Source organism: Vitis vinifera, chromosome 12, assembly GCF_030704535.1.
Source record: "Vitis vinifera cultivar Pinot Noir 40024 chromosome 12, ASM3070453v1".
Taxonomy (NCBI): domain Eukaryota; kingdom Viridiplantae; phylum Streptophyta; class Magnoliopsida; order Vitales; family Vitaceae; genus Vitis; species Vitis vinifera.
The window spans coordinates 2,236,831-2,258,686 of record NC_081816.1 but is presented as its reverse complement, the minus strand read 5'-3'; the positions used below and the strand labels follow the sequence as shown (position 1 = coordinate 2,258,686).

The window sequence follows — 21,856 nt, the reverse complement described above, 5'->3', positions numbered from 1 at the left end:
ATAAAGGATTTTTGTTGAGAAGAAATCATAAGTTTTAAATTTTGTCTCTCTTCCAAACAATATAGTGGAATTTAGCCTCTGTTTGATTTTTTTGAAAATTTTAGGAAAAATATAAAGGAAAAACAATAGAGAGGGAAAAAAAAAAAGTGAAGGAAAATAAAAAATAGAGTTAAAGATGATAAATTATTTTTATTTGTTACTTCAAACTCATTTTATTTATTTTAACTCCTCAATATAAAGATTAAATAATTTTAAAATCCATAAGTTTGTAACTAATTTGAATTATATTTAATTTTCTTTGAAATATTTTATAGGACAACCAAACATAAGAAAATAATTTTTTTTAGCAATTTTTTTCTTTTTTTTCTATTTTTCGGGAACTAAACATAATCTTAAGGTCAAGTCAAGTTATAATAATGCTACAAAGGATAAAGGGTTTAAAATTTGGCCCCTCTCTCTTAGGAAAATATGAATGTTGATATATTAAGACCTTGTTTGGAGTGATTTTAGATTAAAAATAATTATTTTGAATTTTTTTTCAAGTATTAGAAATATTATATACGATAGATATTTCAATTAATTTTATGTGACAGAAGAAAAATAGCTACTACCTTATATTTTAGTCACATTAATTTAAAGAAAATGCAATAATAATATTAAAATATTTTATTTAACATATTTTATAAACATTATGATTTCGTATTTCTTCTTCCTCTCACCCGGCTGTTTGCTTCAAGTCAAGGACATTTTGTTAGAGTCTTCTTTGGCGTGGATTTAGGGTTAAATTGACTTTGTCACAATTATTTTCCCTAGTCAGAATTTATTTTTAATATTATTTTTTTCATCTAGTCATGGAAGGCCATATCATGGATGACTATGCTTGCCCTTTGATATTTTCATTTTCCATGGATGACTCAATTTTGAGTACTAGAAGTCTACAATGAACATTCCTGAGAAGCAAATTTTAGAAAAGAAGAATGTAATTCATCCCATTCTTTGCTACCATAATTCAAATAGAGCTTTACATCACCCTAAAGTCTTGTAGAACACTGGCATTTCTTAAGGTATAAATTACAACATCTCCAAGGAAAAGAAAATTTGCTTTATTATTGGTGAAGCTTTTTTGATCTTACAAATATTAATTTCACTATTTCAAATATTAAGAGAGTTTTAAACCAAGGCCCTCTTCTCACCTTGGAAAAAGCTAAAACAATGGAGATCCAAAACCCAGGAATTTTGGCCTACACTGACAATACAAACTAAAATTACAATGAAACTTCACAGAGGAGGGACTCCCTTTCACCTGGGTCCTGACAAAGTGGATGGCAGTAATGGAGGAGTAGCACTAGCAGCCTTGTACCCCTGGGCCAGATATTTTCCTGATAATGGTGAATATGAAAACCTGTAATCCAACTTAATTGCTACTCCAACTGAACCCTCCAAAACTTTCACCACCACAGACATGGAAGGCCTCTTGGCATAATCACTTTGCAGGCACCATGCAGCCACCCTCATCATTTCCACTACTTCCTTTCCATGTTCTTGCATGTCCTCACTGTGCTTATCAATTATATCCACAAGTTGCTCCTCTTCTGCCTCTCTTGAATATGCTTAGTAAATGCATATCCTCTTCCAGCTGGGATCGATCTATGTTTCTTCGCCCACACAGAATTTCCAATACCACCACACCAAAGCTGTAAACATCCACTTTCTCTGTGATGACTGAGCTCAACCATTCTGGAGCTAAGAACCCGGGTGTTCCTCTCATTATTGTTACAACTTTGCTTTGATCGTTGTCAATGAGCTTTGACAATCCAAAATCAGAAACTTTTGCTCTGAAATTTTTTATAACAATTTTTAAAATTTATTCTTTATTATTTCGTAAAACAAAACCATGTTTGAAAATATGAATGTTTTTAACCTATATTTTAAAAATAATTTTAATATACAATACTTATTTTTAATCATTTTGTGTACTCTCATGATTATTTTTAAAAATAGTACTTAAAATATAAATAAAATTAAGGGAGAATTGTGTTTTGGGCCCAGCTGGGCCCAAAAATTAACAAATGGTCCATCTATGTAACAAAATTAAGCCCAACACCCAGTCAAAGTCTCAAAATTGATAAGAAGGCTATACAATTTATAATATGCCGAAAATGCCCTTTGGCTGGCTAATGAAAAAAAAAAAACAAAATCCACGTTGGATAGGCGTTTTCACATTCCTGAGTGTTTGCCTGGTTCCCGCCCAAAGAATGCCCTAATCCTCTCTTCATCTGGAGTTTGCCGACCATCCGATTAAAAACAAAATCGACGTTGGATTTCCAGTTCGTTTTCCCCAAAATTGAGAGGCGTTTTCACATTCCTGAGTGTTCCCTCGTTTCCGCCCAAAGAATGCCCTAATCCTATCTTCATGTGGAGTTTCCCGGCCATCCGATTTTAGGTGTAGACGGTGGAGTTTTTCACCTCTGTGAATCCATTGTTGTCGACGATCAGCACCGGATTTGGGTTCCGTGGCGAAGTAGTTGAGAGTTGAGGTTAGTAGGTTCAACAATTTCAGTTTATGCTTCATTTCGGCTATCCCGACCAATTCATTTCAGCCCAAATACATTGCCCAAATTTATCTGGCGATTTCAGTGTGCCATTAATCCCCACCGTGGGTGTCGTCCCGTGCTGAGCATTGAGAAGGGAGCTTCTCTGACCATCAGGTAAAGTAGTATTTTATTTTAAGCTTAAAGCTTAAACCCCGTAACTGGCTCTAAGACATGGCGTGGGTTATGGTGTTTTTAAGACATGGCTCACAGTTTGAAATAGTGAGGATCCGCATGGGCTAATTGCATATGCATGTCGTGGTATGAAAAAAGTTATTGTTTAGATAATTATGTTTGTGTTCGATTTACATGATTGATAGCCTTGACATGGAAAAATCACTTCTTTTTATTAAACTGTGATGTCACCATGATTCACTTGTTTGTCCATGAATATGAGAACCCTCGATTGCCATTCATGATAATTGTGATGCTGAAGATGACATAAAAATATATTTTGATTTTCCATGCATTTTACTTGGTTCAGTTATGTTTGTTTGGTTTAGCATTGCATATTGAATTGAAAAGTTAGTTTGATAGGTGCAATTTTATTCTAATATATCATAAGTAAATGCAAATAGATTCTCTTTTGCAAACATATTTTTTGTCCTTTCGTTCAAATTATATCATTGAGCATTATATTTACTTCCTCGTGCGGCAATCTAGTTGAGTTCGCTAGTTCGCCTGTTACCTATTTTCGAAAAAAACCCAAGTTCTTTGAACCCTCTAGTATGAGATATTGTGGGATACCTAGTATGTGTAGATAGATTATCATTTCGAACATCATGAAATCTGTAGCTAACATGAATATAAATGCGAAATAAAGAAACAGATCAGTTCAAAGGCAGTTTAATGAGTCTTAATTCTATTTTTGAAATCCAATATTAAGGGAGTCAATACATAAGAAACCAATTAAGGGATTTCTCGTTGAAATCCAGAATGGTTTCCAACAATCATTGTAGTGGCCAAATACCTCTTTCCATGTTTACTATTCACAATTGCTAAATATCAAATGCAGCAAATGCAATATTATTTTCAGCATACAATTGAAGCAAATTGAAATTAAGTTAAATTTGAAGTTGTCTATTGAGTATGAGCCAAAACACTAATGACATTGGCATGATGTGTCCATTTATAAGTCTGAAAAGTAATTGTGATGTTCCTATTGGGATCTAGAGGGTCATAGCAATCTGCAAAAAACAGAGGAAGAGTCGACCAACCAGTGAAAAATAGAATAAGTGAAGTAACATTTGGAAAAGTATATGCATAAATGATGCGTGATAATCTGGACATGGCGACTAGTAATAGTCTGAACTTGAAAGCAAAAGGCCAAATGAGAGAAAATATGAAGGCCATTTTCTATAATATGCATAATTGTTTGATCTATAATATGATATTTGTGCTATGTTTGTATAGGTTAATGGACGCAACTAATAGGATATATTGTTACATTTTTGTGGGTGGCAAACTTGTCCAAAAAAATGATGGGCAATGGGAATACTTGGGTGGAAGAAGCAAAGGTATTCACATATATAAAGGAATGGCATTTGAAGATTTCACCAAAAAAATCATGGAGAAATTTGACATTTCCCTTGACGTGATGAGATGCACTACACGTTGAAGTTCAATCCCAGAGTCATCCAAGATTTAGAAGATGAGGATGATTTGGATAACGTGGTTTCCCATAGTGATGACTTTGCAAATGTATACCTAGTAGACTTACCCTCTGTGGAAGCCATTGAAGCAAATATCCCGAATTCACAGTTGGCATTTCGGTAATGGACTTTAACATCAATGTTTATTTAAAAAATTGTGAATATCAATTTTACACATCACGTAGTCTAATTATGTTAATATATGTCAATGCAGAGATCCACCTATCACGTTCCTGTCCTCTAATGCATCATGCGATCCAATTCGTAACACTATGATGCTATCAAGAGGTTTTGCGTCGCGTGCTGCAGATACTGAGTACATCCCTTTGGAATCGATTCGTTTTCGTGAGGCAATATTAGGGTCGGGACATACATTTAAAAATGCCGAGGAGTTTCGCAATGCAATTTACCAGATGTCATTAGGTGGAAGGTTTGAATACAAGTACACGAAAAATTCCCCTACGCATATGTCTGTCAAGTGTTCGGTTGATGGTTGTCCTTGGAAGATAACAACTCACGCTGTCGAGGGAAATGTCATCTTGCGAGTTCATACTTACCAAGTGAATCATAATCATATAGCTCAGGATGAGTGTTCATCTAAGGTGAAGGTTTCTTCAAAGAGAGGTGCGGTTGTTGTTGAAGATGTGTTTAGAACCACTCCAAACTATCTTCCTCGTCAAATCTGTAAGGATTTTGAACGTGATCATGGGGTTCAATTGACATATAACCAAGCATGGCACCTTAAAGAGAAGGCAAAAGAGCGCATATATGGAGTACCACGCGACTCTTACACGTTTCTCCCTTGGTTATGCCATAGGCTAAGAGAAATAAACCCGGGCACAATTGCGGAGTACACTTCCCAAGAAGGTCACTTCATGCAATTGTTCATTGCCCATGCATTTTCAATTCAAGGGTTCATCATGGGGTGTCGACCTGTATTGGCTATTGATTCGTGCCACCTAAGCGGTCCATATAAGGGAGCTCTTTTGTCTGCCATTGCATATGATGCAGATGATGGAATGTTCCCTCTGGCCCTTGGTGTGGTAAGTTCAGAAAATTATGAGGACTGGTATTGGTTTTTGGATAAATTAAAGGGGGTATTAGATGGTAAAGAAGTTGTTATTATATCAGATAGACATCAGGGAATCTTGCGTAGTGTTTCCGAGTTGTTTGGGACAGGAAATCATGCGTATTGTTATCGACATGTGAAGGAAAACTTTTCTAGCTTCTTCAATAAGCAAACCATTCGAGGAAAGAAAGGAAAAGAAGATGCTTTGCTACTTTTGGACAGCATTGCGTATGCTAGGTTGGAAATAGACTACAATGAGGCATTTGAAAAACTTGTGCGCTTCAATGAGAACCTAGCAAAATGGGTTGCGGAAAACAATCCCGAACATTGGGCAATGTCAAAGTTTCTTAAAAAGCGCTGGGACAAAATGACAACTAACATTGCAGAGGCGTTCAATGCGTGGTTAAGAGAAGAGCGTCACCAAACAATTTATACTTTATTGTTAATGCACATGGATAAACTTGTAGCCATGTTGGACAGCCATATGCGTGATACACAAAAGTGGAAGAGCGTGGTTGGACCGAAAACTGAAGAGAAGTTAATGTCAAATATCATGAGGTCTGGTCCGATTAGTGTGCTACCCTATTTGGGAGGGACGTTTAAGGTGTTTACTGGAGAGGTTTATTTGGTTGTCGATATGAATCAACGGACGTGTACTTGCATGACATGGCAAATGTCCGGTTTGCCATGTGCACACGTATGTGCTGTCATCCGCACACTGAGACACGACGTGTATGACTATATTGACCCATGTTTTCATGTCTCCATGCAAGATTTGATTTACTCGGGTCAGTTTCAACCATTACCAACACACAATATGCCGAAACTTTGTGACGATCGAGGATATGTTATAGATTGCGCGGGCAACTCCTTTCCTGCTTGCCAACCCCCTCATGTGAGACGCCCTCCAGGAAGACCCCGACGATTGCGCATTGAATCACAGTTTTGTCATAAGAGAGCAATTCATTGCTCTCGATGCAATGGAATAGGTCACAACCGCTCTAAATGTAATAATCCATTGCCGTGACATTTGCATTTTATTTGGTTGTACAATTTCCTCATTTTGTATCATTCCATACATGCTGTTGTATGGTATATGGTATGGGGTTGTTGACTCTCGTTGTTCTGTATTGCCCTATTTATAGGCACGATGCACTATTTTGGAATTTTTCTTATTTAGAGTTGCTTTCAATAACCAACTTAATTGAAAGTGCACTTTGAATGTGGTTTCTTTTTAGTTGTTATTTAATTCCATCTCTGTCTCTACATTATCGAGCATTTATTATTTGGAGCCTCATTAAGGATGACAATTTCTGTTACATTATTTTACGTATTGGGGTGACAAAATTTTTTTTTTCAATAAAGCGAGACTACCCCTTTATTTATTTCCAAGTTGTGAATTAGTCCTCTTATCACATTATCTTCTGCTTGCACCTATTTTAATGTGCCATCAATTTCTAAGACGTCATAAAAATTGTCTTTCAATTTGTCCTCAATTAGATATACTTGTTACACACGTTGTCCATATGGTTATTATCTAGTAATTTATCTGGTTGCTGGTTGGATAATCGATCATACACGTGTTTCCTTCCAAACTCTACGCGTTTTCGTAAAATGTCATATTGTTATGTATTTCATTTATTTTTCCCTTACAACTATGATTATGGAACACCATTACCAAATTAATCAAAAAGATTAATTGTCCAAATAGTCAATTGACCTTTCCCTTTATTATTAGTTTCTCCACGTCATCATTAACTGCTATAACATGCATTTCCAGGTGCCCGTTCTTCCAAGGTTGAATCTTACAACAATCATTTCATTCTTCTATGGCCACTACGGAGGTGATGCATTCTTTCTTCTTTTTAAATATTGATAAGTTATTTCGGATACTTCATATTTTTCCCAACTTACGACCTATAGTTGTTTTTGATGTTAAAGATTGAATAACATAAACATCCAATCGTAAATTATGATCCCACATGAATATGTTTGTTTGTTCATTCAATTTTATTGCTTTATTCACAACGCTTACGTATTCCTATTGATGTTAATTTTTTCATATATAAAATTCATTTGTAAACTACTAATGACCTCCAACCATTTCAATGCAGTCCACCAGATTATACACACGTTGTTCATCTTCTCGGTTTCTAAAACTATGCAACAGGCTCCCTCCTGAGAAATTGGACGTGGTTCGAGACCTTCAATTTGGAGGTCTTCTTCACTTAAATTGCAAGGAGATCCGGCATAATCTCTGTACATGGCTGATTGCCCATTTTAATGTTGGGTACAAACGCATTGAGATTACATCCCACATAAGGTATGATCTGACAGCTGCTGATGTCGGCCTTGTCTTTGGCCTCCCGACGACTGGCCGGATTCTAGATATTGCTACTACCCCGTCTGATCATCCATTCGGTACCCTCAACACATGTGAGGAGAGACTCCTCAACTTACCAATTGGGGAGGAGTTCCGTAGATGCTTCATTTACTACACTTGTGCGACGCTATTAGCCCCCACCTCAAGGATTGATGGATGCCGAAACTTGTGGCATACCATCCATGAAAATGGTTTCAGAAATGATGTTAATTGGGGCCAATTTGTTGTTGACCAGCTTGTGGAGGGTATAAGACGATTTAAGCAAGGGAACAGCGTCTGGGTTCATGGTTGCATTATTTTCCTCCAGGTATTGGCCTGCTTTAACATTCATTAATTGGTAACTTTGACTTTTTTAACATCAGTACCAACAAGTAAGAATTATACATATGTTTATTTCCATTGTGCAGCTCCATTACGTAATGAAATTCAAAATTCCTTCCGTTCATGTTCCGATGACAGTGCCCCTACTCTCAGCATGGTCAGATGAGTTGATAAAGGAGCGCTTATCTGCTGAGATAAGTGAGTTTGGGAGTTTTGGACATGGCGAGGTAGTCATTGATTCGGCATGAAGTTTGTTATATATTGATTTACATGCAATGTGAATACCTCCAATGTTTCTATGTTCTTAACATGCCTGATGTTCTCATAATGCAGGCGTTTGCTGAATCGTCACCGCCCCGTACACATGTCGAGGATGACAGTGGACCGACAAGTAGTAATGTATGCTAAAACTACTTGTTACTTTATGCATTGAGTCCATCTGAATCACATAACAATTTGGTTATCATCGCTATATTGTTAATAACTTCTAACCAATTTTCTTTTAAGTAGTTTGAAATTAAATTTGCCTATGCCAATTCGTTCTCATGTGACAGGAAATCTTGGATAAGTACTACGCAGCTGAACGCCAAATAAATTCTTATCAAAAGGGCATTCAGCACCAGCTTGGCATCATGCGTGGTCTGATCCAAAGATTGGATGGTCGAAGAAAAAGAAGTGTACATTCACCTACTGCTGCTCACTCGGGCTATGCAGCGGATGAGTTTCCTGATGCCGAGCCTGATTCATCCGCTGCCCGATATGACATGCCAACCCATTCCACCGAACAAGTACCGGACACTCCTATTCGCCATCCACCTATTATTGGTAACATTTTGGGCCACATTCATTACTGCATTAGTGGTAGAAAATATGTCAAATTGTATTGGGGTTCAGTTAACTAATCTGTTGATACTCCAAACAAACAGCTGATGACGAAGTTGTCGTCCTTGACCCCTTACCTTTGCGTTCTATGACTGTGGCCCGATCCCATAGCATTGGGAGGCAACGGAGAGTCCGTCGGATGGCTCCCAATGTATTGTCACCATTCATAGCGCAGGCACAAACGCGACATTCTGCCATAAAGATGGACCTAAAAGCGGCAGCTGCAACTGTATTTGATGGGGAGTTGGACCCCAGGCATGTTATATCATATACTACTCCAATTTCAAGTGTTTCCACATGCAACAAATCGTATTACCCTAACATATATGGTTTTGTTGGCAGCGAAGAGCTTGTTTCCATGCACGACACAAGTTTAACCAGAGGCAACCTCGCGTTTTTCCAGGGAGACTCTTGGATTGGCAATGATGTTAATATTTCAATTTTTCCACTAGTTTGCATTATTTTTAATTTTAATGTGATGTAACATCTCATTAGTCAATCTGAATATCGATTACATTTTAATCATTTCTTCTTTTAGGTCGTGGATGCATTTTGCCGAATGTTGCAATTCGATGATGAATCAAGGACAAAACTATTTCTCTCCCCATACATAGCTGTAACGAATGCTTTTAATGGCCCTTACATCTGAATTTCCCTTGTTATGATAACATGTCCACACGTTTGCACATGTTTCCATGCATTAACTACGTTCATTTGATATACAGGACATGGTGATTCTTTCCAATGCAAAATATTTGACGCACGATGCAATTGTTGCGCGTTTTGATCCATATATGTATGCCTTTGATGGTTCGTATCAGCATGTTACTCAGGTCAGACTTGCATTCCAATGTTTTATGTGGCATCATCTGATCTCCTTGACCCATTATATTTGCTAATCCATTGTATGTGGCATCATGAAGGTCTACTTACCGGTCCTTTTTAAAAACCATTGGACACTTTATGTCTATGACTTGCATAATAAGCGAATCCAGCTCCTGGATTCTCGGCCTGGACGAAAAAGGAGTTGTATGACTGGAATACAACAAAAATTGGTAAGGTTCCTTCCACTCCCCTAATATTAGTTGCATTGTACAGCATACTGTAAGTTTGAATGTCAATTACTTTGCTTCTTTAAGGCCAAGGTTGTTCTAATGCTTGTTGCCGACAAGAAAGAAATGGTTGCTGTTGACTTGAACATGTACAGTTTTGTCATGCCAGACGTACCATGCCAACCAAATGAGTTAGTGTTTACCACAATTAAGTTTAATTTGATTTCATAGCATTTTCCAAATTTTATACTCCCCATTTCACGCTTTTTAAGTTCTTACACATTACTCTTTGTGTTAGCAATGACTGCGGCGTTTTTATTATGAAATTCATGGACAACTGGTCCAATGGGGGACTCTCCAAATCGATCGATGTGGTATGTACATATAGGCTTTCACTATGCCATCATTTATATAAAAATTGCATAGCATCGGCAACTTATTTAACCTTTCCTTATATGTCTTTTAAACATGAATGAGTGCAGGCCAAGATGAAGAAGTATAGATTGAAGCTACTGGGCAGATTATTGCTTTCATCACATAATGCGCATCGGCATCGATTCATGGCAGTTTGAGATACACTTTTCAATAGGATGTGACGAGGATTTTTAAAGCTGATTGTACATTATACAGGAAAAAGTACATACACATGACAATGTATTGCGAATATTATGGCTTATCTATTTGACAAATAAAAAACAAATTATCCATCTATCTTACATAAGTATTTCCACTTTGATAACTTGCATTTGGAGGACACACTGTATGAGGGGTACTACGTCAGCAAGAAAAATTTCATACAAAACATTTTGAAAAAAAAGAAGATAACAGTTGTCGCGGCCGGGTATCGACTGGGTTTACGACCGGGGAAACAAATCCGGTCGACCGGTTACTAAACCCTCGACAGGTATTTGACCGGGTAACGTCCGGTCAATGGTGTACACACGACCGGGAAGCCACCATCCTCAATCGGTCACATACAGCCACTAGGAGAGAGAGAATGTAAAAAATAGTTCCGACCGGTATTCGACCGGATATCGACCGGTTGACCACCGGTACCAACCAGCCACTGGGAGAGAGAGAGTGTCGAAACTGCACTCGACCGGTACCTCGACCTATGATCGATCGCCAATCGACCGGACAATATGATTACTCAACCGGTCACACACAGCTACTGGGAGAGAGAGAAAATGAAATGCTGTCTTGCGACCGGGGATCAACCGGTTGAAGATGGCCGGTCGACCGGTCGTTTCACATAGCGCGCATGTCTTCGACCGGTCGAACATATGTTGACATTGTTTTTGCTATGAAAAAATTGATGTTTTGTCTGTAATTATTGATAAAACATATAATAGCTAGAGAAAAAAGGTTAGCTATTTTTAAAAATAAAACATTAAACATACAAATTATTTTTAAATCATATTTAAAAATATTAAAAATATTTTTGGTTCTTAAATTGACCTTGTTTTAGAAAACATCTTAGATTAGTTTTCAAAAGTCATTTCTCGTAATTGTTTTTGAAAATAGTTACCAAATAGACTTTATATATTTAGCAAAATTTATGAAACACTTTTATTTTATTTCATGTATATTTTTTAAAATAATAAAATCTATTCAATTATATCTGGATTTAAACCTTTAAGTTTTACTTTAACAATATCAATAATTTACCATCTCCAAATGTCAAAATATGTCATTTTATCCCGAAATTTCATGAAAAAAAAAAAGGGTATGTAGATAAATTGTACACAATATATATATATATATATATATATATATATATATATATATATATATATATATATATATATATATATATCATATAAAGAAATTGATTAAAAACTAAATATTAAGTTAGTCTAAGATCCTAAAATGGTTATTTACAATTTAGTTTGTAACATGTTAATTACTTTTAAAAATTTAGGAGTCGTAAATGTTATTTTTTAAGAATAAAAACAAAATATCCATTAAATCAATATTATTATATTCAATAATAAGATTTAAAATAGAAAATAAACATTAAGCCAACCCCAAAAGAATAAAAAAATAAAAACAAATTTCCAATAATTTTTTATTTTATCTAGTTTAATTTACAAAATGTAATTATCTTCTACTATTCCAACAATTTAAGAAAACTTTATATCTCAATATGAAATTTCCTTAAATTATTTAATTATTTATTTATAAATTTAAATTATCACTTATATATATATATATATATATATATATATATATATGTTTGCAGAGTCATAGGTATTCAATTTAAATCAATTATAAATGAAAATTCAATTTCATATCATTGTTATAGAGTCTCGGAATTGTAAGAGTCAAAGCAACTCTAACACTTTCCAAGCCAAAGCGACTGTTCGGCTTCTTACTTACAGAGGGGGTCAACCGCGAGTGGAGCGAGCGAGGCATTCGTGGGGTTGTCTTTTGAAATACCCCCCGCGCGGCATTTTGACATTGTCAGCCTTCAAGGGTTTTGGGTATTCAGCTTGGTGGGAAACCTACTTTGAACGGCATTGTAGCTATTTCATGGCTTCGGAGTGGGTTTTGAAGGGTGTGGAATGATATTTGGGAGGTCGGCCGTGTGTATTGGAAGGGGTCCTTGATCAGCGCGCGTCAAAGGCGGTTTCTCACCTATTCCAGCGCGCCAATCTCCTTTGCTTCGGTTTGTTATCACTTTGAGCTGCTCCTCTATTTCTCTACCACCGTCGTCCCATTCAGTTTCACTCTCTCATGGCGCCTAGGAGAGATACGGCTGCCTCTAGGGCACAGGGCAAGCGCCCTGCTGAGCCATCTCAGCCCGGTGAGGCGGAGGCCCGCCGAAAGGCAAGGTTTGACACCGGTCTTTTCACTTCAATGGAGGAATATCAAAGGTACAAGCAGAAGTTTTCCCACAGGAAGGTTGTTCCAGGGAGAAATATTAATTTCTCCCAACTACAGCATTTCGACTTTGAGGGACTATTCGCACGTATGGGGTGGCTGCCATTAGTCACTATTTTCGAGCCGATATTTCCGACATTAGTGAGGGCATTCTATTCACGAGTGACATATGGACACGGAGGGCCGATTGTTTCGACCGTTAGAGGTGTGCAGATCAAGCTTGACCCGGAGAGCATATGTCGCATTTTAGACATCGCTCCAGTCGGACTCAGGGTATATGAGTCTAAGGGTTGGCCCACTGTGGCGGGTTTCGAGCCTACAGAGGCGATACAGAGGATGTGCGGCCTTGCTGATGCGCGGGGGATGGGCAAACCATCAGCACATAGCCTGACAGTCAGATCTCGCATCCTTCACCACATGATCCTATACATTCTCTTGCCACGAGGCGGCCACCGAGATGAGGTATCATATCTGGAGGCATTTATCATTGATTCGATTATGAGGGGGAGACGGATTGACGTTGGATATGTGATGATGATGCACATGCTTGCATGCTGCGAGAGCTCCACACGTGTTCTCCCCTATGGCCGTTTTCTGACACGAGTATTCAAGGATGCGGGGGTTGATTTGAGCAAGGAGCAGGACTTTGAGGCCCCAAGTAGTTATGACACATATGATGAGCAATCGTTGGCCCGTATGAAGTTTGAGAAGGGGCCCGAAGGAGCATGGATTAGGAAAGTGGAGCGACCAGTACCACAGCCTGCCGTTGAGGAGGAGGCGGAGATTGGGGAGATGGAGGGTGGGGTTGCCCCTCAGAGAGATTATGAGCATACACAGACTGAGGTTGAAATACCTGCACAGCAGTCCGAGGGCTGCCAGTTGCGGCCGACGGTATCAGGGGGGATGACGTTTGAGGCAATGCACACAGCCAGAACATCTTCGCAGCCATCATTCACTAATCCACCTCAGGCGCAAACATCACCTCATAAAGCTCCATACGGACCTAGTCAGGCTTGGATTGATTTAGGTGCTCAGATCAGCTCACTGGGCGCTCGGATTGAGGAGCTAGCAATTGTCAAGGATATGCGATTCCACTCTATGGAGGATCGCATGGATCATTATCAAACAGGCTTCACCGAGCAATTCCAGTCTATGCAGCAGAGATTTCAGAGTATTGAGGATCGCATGGATCAGCAGCAGGCTACCTTTGCGCATATCCTCCAGAGGCTTGATCGCCAGGACAGTCAGCATGAGGACATGATGGCTTACATCCAATCCGTGTTTCCACCACCACCTCCTAAGTCGTGATAGCAGCGATAGCTATATAGGATTAGCATAAGTACATGCAAATCATTGCCATCTTTGTGTCTGTTGTCTATGTTTACTCTATATTTCACTTGACTATATATATATATGTCTATGTTTATGTATATATATGTCTATGTTTCCTCTATATTTCAGCTGACTATATATATATATGATTTCTTTTGTCTTATGTGAATTATACGTTTACTTTTAATGATTATCATTTTAATGGGCCCAAGTGCAATTTTTTTAACTATTTGTTTCCAAAATCAAAACATTAAGTATGTCAAAAAATTATGTGGGTGCAAAAAATTTTTGTATGATATAGTACAACCTCCATCTTTCGCCTGATCCATCTGATCGGCTGTTACAGGCGAGGGTGTGTGCGACAGGGCGTCCAGGTAGGTCACCGGTCGACCGGTTACACTTTCCCGGTCGTGTACCGGTCGTGTACCGGTCGAGGTGGCCGACTCATTATCTCTCAAGTAGGTCCTTGCCTCTTGGGGAGTCAACAGTGTATGACTGTGGTTTTGCATTAAATGGGGTTAAATTATGAACTAGAAATCATGCATATTGAAATGACATCGCTTTGTAAGTTTTCAATTTGATTTGCCTTCAATCCATGTCCGAAGGGCCTGAGACAGGGCCGGTGAAGGGGATAATGGAAGGCACCATTCGAAAGTTATCACTGCCCTCACATAAAGGCTAGGGCTAGGGGTTACTTCAATTATGCAACCATATATGGAAGGGGTCCTTCCAATTATATCCAGTTATATAATGCATTCGGATAAAATTTCAAGATTCTAAATACAATAACTAATAGATCAACATGTCCATTATGTCAAGACTTAAGTAATAGTAATAATTCAAAAAACATTATGCACACATACAACACTTACATAAATCAAGGCATTTAGAAGATACTATGTCACTCGAAAGTAAGGAGGATGAATATAGGAAGAAGGGAGGTTTGAAAGAATATTGAAAAAATAAATGAGCAAAGAATTTTTCGAAAATCGTTTGAAAACCCTTAAGTTAGGTAGCCTTGTACACCCTTGTACAGTTAGCACATTGGCCTTGTACACTTAGTGTAAATGCCTTGTACAGTTGGAGAAATCCATAATAGGGACGACCAAACAAGTGCATATGGGTGGGAAAACAATGCTTCCACTCTCATGGATAAGGGAAAAGGATGAAAAAGTTAATTCTCGTTTTGCTTCATATGCATCATTAGTATGGGAGCTAATAAAATTAATTAACATGGTAGCCATCACATAAAATGCGTGCAATGAGGCACCATTCAAGTAATATGTGTGAGGAATGTCCCTGAATATTGGAAAAAGTAAATGAGTAAGTTCTTCAAAATCAGCAAGTAAAGAAATTCTTCAGCAAACTTGGAGAACGACATGAAATGAGAATGAGACATTATTTGTCCAACAACCAATATAAACGGAGGGAAAACAAAATTTAAAAACAAGAAACATGTGCTGATAAACTGCAAAATAACCAAAATTTAAGTTCAATACATTGGAATTTTAATTGGAATGAAATGCATAATTACATGTCCCGAAACGTATATGATACTATTTGATGAAAATAGTTACAATGTAAAAACTTAAAAGAAGGTTGGTATCTTATTATCCAACTCTTAACATAGATTGGCTTCCTATAAAATAAACTATCTTGATCATCTAGACTTCTCTGTTTGTTCTCTTCTCATCTTTCATATGATGTTAAGCCTCTTATTTTGAAGTATTTGTATTAATCGTGACAAAGCTCCCACTTCAAGAATCTACCCACCTGCACACATAAAGGGAAAAACAATTAGTTCAAGGATAAAAGATCATTTATTTGCTTCATCTAAAAACGAACATGAAAAGATGCAATATGACACGGTCATGTACTCGTTTAAGTTCTCCTATTATCCGTCACTCAATATTGTGCACATAATTTTCCATTGATGCAGAGTCATAAATCTGTCTTACAAACAAAAGAAGTCAACATACTAATAATTTAAGAATATTGGAAGGATGAAAATTATGAGAAAATAAACCTCTAAAGCCATAAAATGTGAATTAACTATCTGATTTTGCATGAAGCTGTTGAATTAGAAACCTCAAAGAAATTTGTCCTCACATCAACATCAAATGAGAGTTTTTCATAAAGGCAACAAATTGGCTTATTGAAATTATGTGTTGTTACCCAAGATAACAAGGCGAATAGAAGGAGACGGAAATTGTTTGTCATAACACTTACCAACAATAAGTAAACACCACCATCAACGATTTTTTTCAAAAAAAGTTGTAATCCTTCAATGTAGGTAGGGTTGTACACACTTGTACAGTTAGCACATTTGGGTTGTACAGTTAGTGTAAATGACTTGTACAGTTATGCAATCCACCAAAGGGACGACCGAACCAGTGCATATGGGTGGGGCAACAATGTTTCCATTCTCGTGGATGAGGTAAAATGAGGAAAAACTTAACCCCCATTTCGGTTCCTACGCATAAGTAATGTGGGGGAGCTAAAACAATGAACTAACATGGTAGATATCAAATAATATACGTGGAAGGAGTGTGTTGTCAACCGATGTGTGTTAGGAATGTGCACGACGAGTGGAAAATGTTGATGACTAAGTTCTTCAAAATCACTTGAATTACCTTAAGGTACACACCCTTGTACACCCTTGTACATTTAGTACATTGGCCTTGTACACTTGGTGTAAAGGCCTTGTACACTTGGACCAATTGCACATAAATGCAACTAAAGGAGCGCATATGGGCGGGTTAACCACATTCCAAAGATATGGGTGAGTGAAAAGGGTGAAAATGAAACCCAATTTAGGTTCCTATGCAACATAAGTGGGCTACCACAAGGCATTTGAATGTGTACGAAGGGAAATGAGGAATGAATGTGAGGGATGTCCCCCTAGTAAAAAGAAGAAGGAAATGAGCAACGATTGTTTTCAAAAAAAGTTGAAATCCTTCAATATAGGTAAGGTTGTACACACTTGTACAGTTAGCACGTTTGGGTTGTACAGTTAGTGTAAATGGCTTGTACAGTTATGCAATCCACCGAAGGGACGACCGAACAAGTGCATATGGGTGGGGAAACAATGTTTCCATTCTCGTGGATGAGGGAAAAGGTGGCAAACCTTAACCCTCGTTTCGGTTCCTACGCATAAGTAATGTGGGGGAGCTAAAACAATGAACTAACATGGTAGATATCAAATAATATACGTGGAAGGAGTGTGTTGTCAACCGATATGTGTTAGGAATGTGCACGACGAGTGGAAAATGTTGATGACTAAGTTCTTCAAAATCACTTGAATTACCTTAAGGTACACACCCTTGTACACCCTTGTACATTTAGTACATTGGCCTTGTACACTTGGTGTAAAGGCCTTGTACACTTGGACCAATTGCACATAAATGCAACTAAAGGAGCGCATATGGGCGGGTTAACCACATTCCAAAGATATGGGTGAGTGAAAATGGTGAAAATGAAACCCAATTTAGGTTCCTATGCAACATAAGTGGGCTACCACAAGGCATTTGAATGTGTACGAAGGGAAATGAGGAATGAATGTGAGGGATGTCCCCCTAGTAAAAAGAAGAAGGAAATGAGCAACAATTGTTTTCAAAAAAAGTTGAAATCCTTCAATATAGGTAAGGTTGTACACACTTGTACAGTTAGCACATTTGGGTTGTACAGTTAGTGTAAATGGCTTGTACAGTTATGCAATCCACCGAAGGGACGACCAAACAAGTGCATATGGGTGGGGAAACAATGTTTCCATTCTCGTGGATGAGGGAAAAGGTGGAAAACCTTAACCCTCGTTTCGATTCCTACGCATAAGTAATGTGGGGGAGCTAAAACAATGAACTAACATGGTAGATATCAAATAATATACGTGGAAGGAGTGTGTTGTCAACCGATATGTGTTAGGAATGTGCACGACGAGTGGAAAATGTTGATGACTAAGTTCTTCAAAATCACTTGAATTACCTTAAGGTACACACCCTTGTACACCCTTGTACATTTAGTACATTGGCCTTGTACACTTGGTGTAAAGACCTTGTACACTTGGAGTAATTGCACATAAATGCAACTAAAGGAGTGCATATGGGCGGGTTAACCACATTCCAAAGATATGGCTGAGTGAAAAGGGTGCAAATGAAACCTAATTTAGGTTCCTATGCAACATAAGTGGGCTACCACAAGGCATTTGAATGTGTACGAAGGGAAATGAGGAATGAATGTGAGGGATGTCCCCCTAGTAAAAAGAAGAAGGAAATGAATTGTGAGAACAGAAACTTTTACAGATAAGAAGACAAACCGTGTCCAAAGTTTCAAAACCCTTCTTGGAGCTTGCCATTACCAAAGGATGTAAAGATGTAAAAGGTGAGAATATATCCTCTTCTGCTTCTTTGGGGGAGTTCCTATAAGCGGTTTCAAACTTATGCAGAGTGCTGAATGCTCTCTGCAAATCCCCCAATGCTGCATCGGCATATATTTTTGTAAGATAAGATTCTAGTTGAGGTGCCTTCTTTTGACGCAATGATCTCGTAGGATCGCCCATGATGCATCTACAAGAGTAGAACTGTAAGTCCTACCAGCAGTTCCAAGTGTTGATACAACAAGCCCCTCATCCACAGAGAGTAGAACATGACCTCTTGCATTCTCACCCCGAGCAATCCATCTGGCCATGAATTACAGGGCATAAAAAGCTAACTTGCTATTATCCTATTGCATCGCAATATCTGCAATGAAGATGCACATGTTCCAGGAGGGAGAAAGAGCTTTATTTTGATCCATTGTCTGGTACACACTCCAGAGAAGCGAGGTAAGAAACAGAAACATAACCAGAAAGTGTTCCTCCTAACACAGATGATCTAGAAAAAAATTCTAATTAGTCATGTACCTTGCACCTCTCTATAATAGACACCAAAGCATCCAGCCTACCTTTGTTAACACAACTTCTCACACACTCAGCAAAAACCCTCATTGACAACATATAACCAGATTTCAAAGTCAAATCAACATATCTCAAGGCAGCATCAATCTCGTCTGTCAAAAACAGCATACCAACAACCAATTCATATGACTCATCATCAGCCATAGATTCTTTTCCTGTCTGCAGCATCCTGATATAAATAAAGTAAAGATCCATCCATAAAAAATACTTGTAGAGCGGGCTCCCTGAGGCGGGGTTGGGAGGAAGTGGAGTGGGAGATGGCGGGGGAAGGCTGGGCTCGGCGAGTTGGGCTTCCAGGGAGAGGAATGTGAAGGTGGAAATGGAAGCTTTAAAGGGATTGTTGTGGTGGTTTAGGGTTTTGAGGAGGGTTTTACGGGCTCTGGAGAGGATCGCCATTTGGGACGCCATTGATAAGCTCCGCTCAGTTCAGAGGTTTCATCGAGAGTACTGACAGAAGGGAAGGTGACATGGCATTTTAAATTTAACACAATTCTCCCTTTTAATTTACAGCAATCTGACTTGGAAATTAGAAGGGTATATAGGTCACTCAAAATCTCATAGCCTTTCTATTAATTTTGTTACATAGATGGACCATTTGTTAATTTTTGGGCCCAGCTGGGCCCAAAACACAATTCTCCCTAAAATTAATTAAAAGATGTCCTTTGAAGTCATTCTAATTTTTATTTTTAAGAATAAGGGCTTTTTAAAAAAATAATTTTGAAAAACAATTTTTTTAAACTGCTCTTTAATTTTTGTAAAATAAAAGTTTGTTTGGAAACGTAAAATATTTTTAATCCATTTTAAAGATTTTTTAAATATGTTTTAAAAATAATTTTTATGTCTAGTGTTTTATTTGTAATCATTTTACATGGTTATGTAATTATTTTTTAAAACAGCCCTTAAAAAATAAGAACAAAAAATATAAAATATTTTTGTGGAATAGAAAACTGAAAATAATTTTTTTATTATCAAACTTATTTTCCTGTTTTTTTATTGATTAAGAGAAAAGTGTTTTCGAAAAGTTACCACATAGAGTTAAGATAATTATTTTAAAAATAAAATAAAAATTAAAATATTAAAAATATTTATCAACTCAAATTTTAAATATATAAGTCTACTTTTTTTGTAACCAAGTCTTTGACTATCTATTAAGTTGAAGTATGTGAGTTTAAGTAAAAATACACCAAAATAATTTAATAAAAGAATTTTGAGAAAAATTAAAAAATTCAATCCTATACTTTCACTTGTATTTCTTTAAACTTATTTTTTTAAATAAGAACTTTACACTATGGATAATGTCAAATAAATCTTTTTATAAGATTTTTTTTATATAAATAAATAAATACAATAATGTGAAAACATGAAAGCGAATATTCAAACATATCATATAAAAACTTTTAGTGTATTAATGATCCTATTGCAACGAGATTTATGGAAACTCAACTGCATTTCTAATGTCAATTTGCTTCACAAATATAAGAATTATTTAAATTGAAATTAGAAGTTTTCTATTATTTAAAATAAAATAAATCAATAAATAAGAAAACATGTTTGTAATGAGAAAACAAAAAATAGTTTTATATGTCAAACTCTGGATTGTATTCTATGATTATACAAGAATCGGATGTTGAATCACATGAGAAAATATGTCACAAATATCTATAGAAATGGTACTAACCTGAATCCATTTGTGCGTTCGATGAAGACAGTATGGATCTTCTAAGAGCAATGGAGGGCATCACCTCTTACATTGTATTCTCTCAAGCAATGGGAGCGGGAGAGAGAGCGGTTGTTTTCTACTGTTCAAAGATGTGATGATTGTGAAAAGACACAAACCTCAACCCTTTTATACCCTCCTGCCTTAGGGACCATACCCATTGATTATTGGGTCTCACGGGCCTTAGGCCCATCATCTAAAGCCTGTGATGGCATTAGGCTCTACACATTAGGTGGCCCATACTCAAGATTAAAATCAGAAATTATATGTTAACAGATAGCTTAATCCTGGACAATGTTTAATATAATGTCGGTCCACATTTATTCTATTAATCTCCCATTTGGACCACATATATATTACAAACAATGTTCATGATAATACTTTATTGAGCTCATCTTTGCTATCTTATCAAAATATCCTTAAACAATCCGGCCTACTAATTATGCTAACATAGGATTAAAGCGACATTCGTTAATCATAATTATAACTTGACCTATCATCAATCACAACATTAACAAAATTAGCAACATGGATCAAGTATGGATGTGTAGCATGGAAATTATATAGAATATGATCTTTAATATGTCTATTTCCAATTGGTCCTACTTTATAACTAAAAGATAGTCAAATACCACTTTCAACACTTGATGCTAAACTGCTTCTGAAAGTCATCATTTCAATTCAGAGAATTCAAATACAATAGTCTTTAAAATCAAGATCTGTACAGATAACACAACATAATATCACATCAAGAAAATAAACACAAAATCTGAATACAAACTCCCACTATACTAGCACATCATCAATGTGTACAACACCCATATATGTGACGTGCTCATGATATACTTTGGGTGGCAAACCCTTGGTGAGCGGATCCGCAATCATGGAGTTTGTGCTTATGTGTTCAATCGATACTTGAAGACTCTGAACTCTTTCTTTCACAACCAAGAACTTGATGTCAATGTGTTTGGACTTTGACGAACTTCGGTTGTTCTTAGAATATAATTCTGTGGCCTTATTATC

At 37.1% G+C, this 21,856-nt stretch overlaps 2 protein-coding genes and 1 long non-coding RNA gene across 3 annotated transcripts; 2 read left to right on the top strand and 1 right to left on the bottom strand.

The window, feature by feature from the left end:
- The first annotated feature begins 8,325 nt into the window (after nucleotides 1–8,325).
- Nucleotides 8,326–9,547, top strand: LOC132254775 (uncharacterized). Its single transcript, XM_059741268.1, has 4 exons — nucleotides 8,326–8,415; nucleotides 8,571–8,841; nucleotides 8,943–9,325; nucleotides 9,437–9,547. Exons 1-4 carry the CDS (start codon nucleotides 8,326–8,328, stop codon nucleotides 9,545–9,547), a joined length of 855 nt encoding a protein of 284 aa, XP_059597251.1.
- Nucleotides 9,548–10,088: 541 nt separating this feature from the next.
- LOC132254815 (uncharacterized) lies at nucleotides 10,089–10,621 on the top strand. Its single transcript, XR_009467194.1, has 3 exons — nucleotides 10,089–10,141; nucleotides 10,249–10,324; nucleotides 10,433–10,621. It is a non-coding gene; the product is annotated as an uncharacterized LOC132254815 (long non-coding RNA).
- An 8,062-nt stretch (nucleotides 10,622–18,683) lies between these two features.
- On the bottom strand, nucleotides 18,684–19,658 carry LOC100250473 (pentatricopeptide repeat-containing protein At1g26460, mitochondrial-like). Its single transcript, XM_010658769.3, has 2 exons — nucleotides 19,063–19,658; nucleotides 18,684–18,959 (listed from the first exon to the last, which is right to left on the bottom strand). The coding sequence occupies exons 1-2, from the start codon at nucleotides 19,522–19,524 to the stop codon at nucleotides 18,885–18,887; spliced, it is 537 nt and encodes a 178-aa protein (XP_010657071.1). The 5' UTR covers nucleotides 19,525–19,658; the 3' UTR covers nucleotides 18,684–18,884.
- Nucleotides 19,659–21,856: the final 2,198 nt, after the last annotated feature.

Bases quoted from the DNA above. Each gene is read 5' to 3' on its own strand.
- LOC132254775 (XM_059741268.1), top strand. From the start codon at position 8,326: ATGCCTGATGTTCTCATAATGCAGGCGTTTGCTGAATCGTCACCGCCC. The intron at 8,842-8,942 runs GTAACATTTTGG...CCAAACAAACAG, and splicing joins TCGCCATCCACCTATTATTG to CTGATGACGAAGTTGTCGTC. The intron at 9,326-9,436 runs GTTAATATTTCA...TTCTTCTTTTAG, and splicing joins ACTCTTGGATTGGCAATGAT to GTCGTGGATGCATTTTGCCG.
- LOC100250473 (XM_010658769.3), bottom strand. From the start codon at position 19,524: ATGGCGTCCCAAATGGCGATCCTCTCCAGAGCCCGTAAAACCCTCCTC. The intron at 18,960-19,062 runs GTACATGACTAA...AGTGTGTACCAG, and splicing joins CTATTATAGAGAGGTGCAAG to ACAATGGATCAAAATAAAGC.